At 38.7% G+C, this 8,682-nt stretch overlaps 1 protein-coding gene across 1 annotated transcript; it reads right to left on the bottom strand.

The window, feature by feature from the left end:
• Nucleotides 1-844: 844 nt before the first annotated feature.
• Nucleotides 845-3,241, bottom strand: LOC146564647 (uncharacterized). Its single transcript, XM_085290409.1, has 4 exons — nucleotides 2,509-3,241; nucleotides 1,858-2,055; nucleotides 1,473-1,683; nucleotides 845-1,106 (listed from the first exon to the last, which is right to left on the bottom strand). Exons 1-4 carry the CDS (start codon nucleotides 3,239-3,241, stop codon nucleotides 845-847), a joined length of 1,404 nt encoding a protein of 467 aa, XP_085146535.1.
• Between the last annotated feature and the right edge of the window lie 5,441 nt (nucleotides 3,242-8,682).

Below are 8,682 nucleotides of genomic sequence, written 5' to 3'. Positions count from 1 at the left end.
TTTACATAAAGTAAACCTGCTCCCGAGCAGGTTTACGCTTACGGCTCTGTTGCTATGACAGCAAGTCCCGTATGAGCTTCGGGGAACCGAACGATCCGGGATCACGCGAAATCGTCAACAATCTAATCCAGCTAACTTACTTAGCGAGGTACGAAGAACAGGCCCCTGGTCTTAAATCCCCATAGACACAGGTGTTGCCAATCCAAGTAGACAAGGTGGAAACACTGGTACAATGGAAAAAAACAGCACTCACCCGGAACATGACAGGGTTGTTGTGATTGGGTTTCTTTTTATTACTGTCTTTTTTGCTGAAAAAAGTGAAGTGAACTAAATTTCCACAGCTAGACATGAGCGTGACACTGATAATGTCCTTCTGAGGAGGGAGGCTTTCTATACAATCACTTGGAGGTCTGTATTTTGATTTGAAAGCTGTTGAATGAAATAATAACTAAATTCACAGAAAAACAATAATGCAGTTCTTCATGAAAAGTAGTTTTTATTTGATCGAAAAAAAAACATCATAAACACTCACAGAACCAGAGAATTTCTCATCGTAACATGGTTGAACCAAACCTTTTAAAAAAAACCAGTAGAATATTTCATCACATCATTTTAACTATGTGTAAAGTTCTCTGCAGCAACAAAGCAGCAGCTTCTTGCTCTGACCTTCATTTATTTTAAAGGTAGTGTTGCACACATTGCGAGTTCTTGGGTTACTGACAGTTACAGAACTGAGGACCTGCTGCATCTACATGAAAGTCCAGTCAGTTAGTCGCATGAGGCACTGGAGGAAAACTGTATAATATAATTTTTGTTTGTATTGTTCACTTTCCACTCCTCAGGATTAGAATCGTGTTTCCACTCTTTCCCAAATGCAGTCGCATTCTTGCAAAACGTCCCTTTCGGGCATTGTGGTCACGATGCTGAACCTGTTCCTGGAGATCTCCTGCAGCTCCTTGATCAGTCCCTCCACAGATGGACTCGGCCAAGTTTTGTTTTCGTCACTTATAAGAATGTATGTCTGTCTCTTGATCAGCTCCAGTCGCTCCAGGTGTCGCAGCTTGTTGAGGAACAGCAGGTCTCTTGTTGGTTCCTCACGGTGGAAGCTACAGAAGACAAGACAGGAAAAAAACGTCAGCTCTAGTTGCGTGTTGGCAACGATAGACCCATAATGGGAACTTGTTGACACGATTTTCTGTAGTGTTTCAGTTGTACTTAAATGGTAAATGGTAAATGGCCTGCATTTGTATAGCGCTTTTCTAGTCCATAGGACCCCAAAGCGCTTTACACTACATTCAGTCATTCACCCATTCATTAAGAAATCAAGACAGAGAAAAGCTTCATTTGCAGCAAAATGTAAATGACGACACTTTTTTCAAGTGAGATGATTTGATGCTGCAGGTCACACATAAACCATCAAATGGAACTTTTACTTTGTAATAGTAATATAAATAAAAATCTGCTGGGCATACCGTATCCTGAGAGTCTTGAGTTGAGGAAACAGTGTAGGAAGCTGTTTGCAGAGACTATCAGCATAGCGGTTCTGATCTATGTCCAGATGTTCAACTCGCTGGAGTTGAGATGCAATGGAGCTCATCTGGCACATGCATATAGATGTTCGCAGTGTCAGACTGGTCACCTGGGATGGAAGGTCTTCCGTATAAGAGGGAAGAAAAGTCCCTCCTATAAGGAAAGAAACGACAGGACAGAAGTTACAGAAAACAGTTTTGGCCTGGAGCTTCACACAGCTTCACTTAAAAAACAAACAAAAAAAAAGGATGCATGCAAGACAACAGATTTTTGCTTACTACACACACTTACACACATTACAAAGATTAAATGCATGTTTTGACTCACCAATGATTGAGAGTGATTCCAGCTGTTGCAGATGACTGAGCCAGGAATAGAGGTTGCACTGCAGACCATCCCAGGGGTACCTGTAGTGGACAGCAAGCGACTTGAGTGAAGTCAGACCCCTCAGCGCGTCCTCCGACAGGATGATTTCTGTGTAACTGACCAACTCCAAAGAGATCAGTTCTGGGCCGCCGTACTCTCCTACAGGATAAAAGAGGTGGTTAGCTAAACATTTAGTCTCTGTCAGTTAAGTTTAGCATAGTCACACAATACTGCACAACAGGCTGTGTGATCACAATACTAATCAGAATAATAATTCCTAAGGAAATTATGTGGGTTACAGTTGGTCTAAGATAGTAACAGTAATAGACTAAACCAATTAAATAATACAATATATTACAAGAAATAGCACTAATATATACAAATCGCTCAATTATAAACATCAAGAATATTACAGAGGTGAAATATATATAATAATGCAGCATGTGTGCAGCTCAACTGACTTCAATATGATGGGTTTTGTTCCAATATTAAGGCATAATGTCAAGAAATCATTGTATTTTCTTGATGAAAAGCTCTTGTCAAAGGTGTAAAAAGTGACTGTATTGGTTCTGATGCTTGCAAGTGTAAAATATAATCAGGAGACTGGCTTACCTGGGTTTTCTGGGTCCAATGGGTAGAAGTAGTTGTTGGGCAGTGGCACTGGTGGCTCCCCTTTCATTCCCCAGGATAAGTGTTTGAGTTTCTTCAGTCTTAGCAGCAGGTTGTGGAAGATGCAGGAGGGCACTGGCCTCATCCTCTCAAGCCTTTCACTTTCCTGCTGGTGGAACAGCAAGTACTCCAGGTTAACCAAGCGTGACACGCTGTTAATGAACGCCACAGTGTCGTCGCAGGACATCTGAATGTCGCAGACGCTGAGGTGAGTCAACCGCTCGGCTAGTTGCTGACTCTGACACTGCACCAGTAACGGCCCAACCCAGGTGGCGTTTCGTACCCCAAGACTCGTCAGGTTGGGGAATTCACACAGGTTGTCTAAGTATTTCATCTTGTAATATCGCCGTTCCCTCACACAGACAATGGTGTTGAGTGATGGGAGGGACTTGCTGAGGATTTTCCAATCTTTGGGTCGTAAATGTCGCACTGTGGCACGGCTGACCCCACGGCACTGCACGGTGTCCCAGAATCCAGATGTGTAGCGGGGAAAGTTGGAGAGTCCTGCTGTATAATCCTTCCACAGGGACGGGTGGTCGATGAGATCTCTGAAGTGTCTGCAGCAGAGGCGGGCTGTGTGCTTTTCCTCAGTGTTCAAGTAGCCGAACACCAAAACCCAAACTTCAGGTGGCAGATATGGTAGCTCCTGGACCTTCATGTTGACTGTTTGAGCCATTGCACCTCAATTCCTTACAAAAATTCAACCAATGCAGAGGCCGCAGACCTACAATTAATAGTCCTTTGTCCCTGAGTAATCACACTGATTCGCTGAAATGTAGGAGCACCTGGAAAGGGAACAACAACAATTTACAATCCAGACTAAACAAAAAATGACCAAGACCTCACTTAAGCTCTTTTTTTTATGTAAAAGGTGTTTATTTTTGCCCCAAACTATTCAGGCAAGCCTCACACCTCCATCAAGACTGTAATATGAAATAACTATCCCAACGTCCTTGTGGGTTGCCATGTGAATTTAAAGAAGCTTGTTGAGGTGAAATTTGCTTGTGCCTGTGAGTCACTGAAAACAAGGCCTCCTTGTATTCATCTCCAAACAAATAAATTAATCTCTGACTCAGTCTGGCTTCATGAAACGTGGATATAAAAAGTCATTATTACAATCCTAGATTATTTTCACAAAGCATTTCATGCACACGTTAATTCCCTACAGCCAGCCAAAAAGAAACAAATGAAGGATAATCTGAGATGTGTTTTAACAGAAAAACCACTTTCACTCCCAAAATTACTTAAAACAGGTTAATAAAGATCTATCCATACTTTAAATGCTTAACTTGACGAAAACAGCATTGCAGTACATCTAACCAGCAGAGATGCTACAACAGGTAAACTTGAACTACACAGCAAATTATAGTTTGTGGCAGAGAATAATCCTTACCTTGCAGGAGTTTCTGAAAAGTAAGAAGCAGATGAAGCCTGCACACACACTGGGCCAAAGCAGAGTGACCATCCCTGGTCTGTGACCCTTTAAAAGCTTGCTGGTACTTAATTAACATATGACTTTGTCAATAAAATAATCCCTGTATATCCTCCTATTTGTCTGCTGTTGACATCATCAGTCAAGTGGGGTGTGTCAACGACTCCTTTTACACCTCAACAACTCTCGATAGGTCAATCAAACGTGCTTGAGGCTGAAGCTCATCACTCCATTGTTGTGTTCCAGACTGCTTGATCACATCACTTACATGTCTCCACACCCCACTCACTGTTTCATGTTCTTTTTCCTTCTCATATGTAACTGAAAACCCACCATGACATATTGCTGTTGTATATGTTCGTACAGAATTCCTGTGTAAAACGTCTAAACTAGCACACTTAGCAAACAACACCAGTCACACTGAGCCACACATTTTGTCCCTTTTGCTTAGCTAAATACCCATATGGAAAAGAAATAGTAAAAACTTATATGTGATTACTCATGAAAGTGGCCACTTTCTCATTACTTTCATATATTGTTTTAGCAAGTATCCAAAACATACAAGTTTCATTATATAATTTTCAAGGGATCTTATATCTGTTTTCACTCTTATAGACAGATACAAGCTGTATAAGATTTATATGTATCTTTTCCATATGGGTAGAAATCAAAGTAAAGAATATTTTCAATGTTTCAATTAAAAGAGTTTATTTCAAGCTTGTATTAACTGAATGTTCTACAGCACCAAAGGTTTTGTAATAGTTACACAGATCTTATCTGCAGTCCATCACTGTATATCTGCTAACTCAGATACCAGCAAACTTTAACATTAAAAAAAAAATAAAAATATGTTTTTAGCACAATTTATTTTTTCAGCAGTCTAAAATCTGCATGGAGCCACATAAACATGTGACTATTCTGCAGTAGGTTATTTGTTTATGCACTTTAACTGTATCCATGATCCCTTACAAAAACACTCCAATTATAGTAAGAACTGATCTAATCTTTAGATGATAAATTTCTTCCAAATCCTTTTGTAGTAGCTAGAGCGGGGGTGTCCAACTAGATTCCCCGAGAGCTACTGTCCTGCAGCTTTTAGACGCATCCCTACTCCAACACAGCTGAATCAGATGATGGGAATACATCTTCAGCGTGCCATCAAGTTTGGCAAAGGCTTGATAACGAGGTAGCATTTGATTCAGGTGTGTAGCTCTCGAGGACTGCAAAAAGCTACACACTGTTCTACAAATTAAAGGACAGAAGTGCATGTGAGAAAACCAACTTTAATCTGCCAATCTTTGTACAGACAATAAAGTCTGTCCAAGGATAACCAGCAACAGCTGACATGACCTATTCATCCCAACAGTTCCAGGAACGACCCCCCACCCCACTGTAACACAGGCCATAAATACCAGAAAATTCAACCCTTGGATTTGCTTTTCAATTAGTATTTCTAAAGACTCTTGTGTGTTGTAAGAATTCCTAGGCAATGCAAATAAAGTGATTAATGACAAAAGTAACTTGAAAAAAAAATCAACAAAAGAGTTGATAACAACAAAAATAAAAACAAACAAAAATAAAAACATGGGTAAACATACACAAGGAGAACAGACAGAGATAAGCAATAAGGTGGAGACCATATGCACCAGTGAATGGACACAGATGAAAACAACTGTGAAAGTTGAAAACAATCGTTAACAACCTTTAACACCTTCAACAGCTCCACTCTCATTAGTGTCACAAGAAAACAAGTGGAAACAGACACACAAAGAGACTTCTTACATAAACAACAGAGTGTCACACTAACAGAATAACCTAAACTAAGTAAAATAATGTGAATGATCATGATCACAATTATCTGGCTAATATATTGATCTGAACAACAACAATCTATTTAGATTTATTTTCAAAGACTTTATTTCTGAACCTTATAGAATGTAATTCAATAAGAGGCTCTGAGTTATTTGTGATGTGGCTAAAATCAATATTTTTCACGCAAGTCTGCCTTAAGCTGAACATCCCGCGAGATTTTGCTGTTTTCTAATAGGTTATTTTTCCAGTGTCCAATCATAAATATTTTAGTGGCTGCAGATTTTTAGCATTTTATAATTCATATCAGAGAAGCTCAAAACTGTTCAAATTGCTCTCCAGGGCATGGATGCTTGATTTCAGCAATTTCCTGCTTCAAACCCACATTCACATAAGGCTGAAGGTTGGAAAGTAACAGTTGTTGGCAGCAGAGGCTGCAGGCGTAGGCAAATGTTTGGAGGCCCCGGGGTAATGCAGAGTGCACAACAGCTCCATGAAATAAATGAATGGATGAGAAATCTGAAGTTATAGGTGCAGATTGCAGAGGCAATTCCTCTCTACATGCAACTAGCTGATGAGGTTTCTCTTCTTTGCACCAGTTTAGAGATGATGGGCAAACACGTGTTTGTTGCTTTGTTGCCAGAGCGGCACCCACTTTCTAAAGTCCCCCCCAAAAAGCCTTTAACTGTTTTGGTTAAACACATTCTAAATTACAGAAACATTTGAGTTTAGAATGTTTTTGTGAAGAAGAGATAAAAAAAAAGTTTTTCACTGAGGGAAAAGCACAAAATGTCATGTTTAGTTTAAAAAAAAAAAGTTTTTTCATGTAAAACATGAAAAACATATTGAAAGGAATTTTGCATTATCAAGCAAGTGTAGAAGTACGTGAACAAATAATCAAAAAATAACACTTAGTACAAAGTAGCTGCTATAGCTCACCTGGTTGAAGCAACCCATATGGTGAAAGTTACTCAAGGGCTTGTTTGAATAATAATGAGGCCTAATTTTGAGAAATAAAACTCCAAAAATGGCTATTGATTACCTTAAAAACCCTCTATAAATGCCTGTTTTGTTTACATGCAGTTTATCACTAATGCTCACAGAAAATGTACAAAGTGAGCAGTGGTGGTCGACCAAGCTAGAAAGTGAATAAAGAGGTGAGAGAACAGCAAAAAAAGTGGTGAATAAGACAAAAAAAAATCTAATTATAAAACACTGTATCTGTGTATACATATTTCCTTGAATTTTTTTGACAGTAGTGTAACCCAACTGAAACAGCTGAAACTGAGGAAAATCTCCAGCTCTCTGTGGACTCAAAGAGTGCATCCAGCAAATTTAAATGATTTATTTATTAGGTCTGGGGAGGATTTGATTGGGTTTTGCAGAAATAACAAGTTGTTAATAATCTGAACTCTTTTCAATACAACCTGAAGTTCTACAAGCTACATCTTTATTAATATCGATGTATTATTAGTTTTTTAACTACAGTTGCACTTTTCTCCCCAGTGTAATTTGCTCAACCAAACTCATTTTTAGTTAGTATTTATGATATTATTTTTACACAGAGCATTTGTGTTGGACAAAGAGATCTGATATAGGACTGTCCTTTTTATTTTCTGTAACTGTTTAAAAGAAACGGACAGGTGCTACAGCTTTCGTTGCAGAAATAAGAAAAATATTTTCCAAAGGTGAGGTTGTCATTTTGTGGTCACTGTTTTGACCACACTCCTGCTGTTTAACAGATGACAGTAATTTGCATTCATTTAAGCTTCTGGAAAAGTCAAAGTGTTTCCCTGGATGCACGAGAATTGCTCTTTATTTTCTGAAATGGAAAATAAAACAGATGATCAAATACGATATGAGTTATGTGACATGTTATAGCATGAGCATGCATGGTTGAAAGTGAAACCAGGTTACTAGTTTAGTGATGATGTGACTGCTCATATAAGAAACAGGACGAATTGTCCACAGGGTTGTACTCTCTGCTCAGATTCAGCCAAATGCTGCAAAACTGGACCTTCACAGACAAAATGATAAAGGGTAGCTCATGCTTTCAATGAGGTTTCAAGGCTTTTCATCCAAATATTAAAAACAATTGTTATTTTGTTAAATTTACAACTCTTGATGAAAATGCACAACCCCCCAAAATTGTCATAACACGACTGGAGCAAATGTTTAAAAAATAAGCACACCGAATTCACACCATGATATTCTATTACATCATTATAATCACGTCTAATGTTTTACTTCAAAAACAAGGAAGCAGCTTCTTGTTTCCTTTGTTCTCATTCCCTTTTTGTGAACAAAGGCATTCTTAAAATAACTGACCTGTTATAAAAATCATTTTACCCCCTCACAATATTTCTAAATATTGAAATGTTTACATCCCAGTATTGTTTTAGTCCTGTGTCCTTACTCCCCCCAAACACAGTCACATACTCAAAAAACGTAACTTTGCTGCATCATATTGTTGATCCTGAAGCTGTTCTAAGACAGCTCCCTGATTGGCCTCTGCAAAGATTGACTTGGTCATGCTTGGCCTTGACAGTCTCTGTGAAAGCACCCCAGCTCCAGCTGCTTTAGTTGTTGTAGCTCAGTGATGCTGAAGTGGTCTCTTACTGGTTCACTACGGTAAAATCAATGGGAAGGGGACAGAAAACAGTTTGGTTGTATTCAAGAAGTGAGCACAATAAAATGTAAAATATGCAGATTAGCAGGAATAAAGAAGAAAAACAAAAAAACATTTGTTTTACAAATAACAGTTCTACTAAAGCAATGTTATGAGCAGTAGTGGATTTGTTTATGATGTTACGCTCATGTTACAAATGTACCATACCACATGTAAGTAATGCTAATATTTAACATTGTATATAGTC

This window comes from Mchenga conophoros, linkage group LG11 (assembly GCF_057382185.1).
Source record: "Mchenga conophoros isolate Kocher_MC1m ecotype Shallow Benthic linkage group LG11, M_conophoros_male_GT1.1, whole genome shotgun sequence".
NCBI classification, from domain to species: Eukaryota; Metazoa; Chordata; class Actinopteri; order Cichliformes; family Cichlidae; genus Mchenga; species Mchenga conophoros.
The sequence above is the reverse complement of the archived record's forward strand: the minus strand, read 5'-3'. Positions and strand labels throughout refer to the sequence as shown.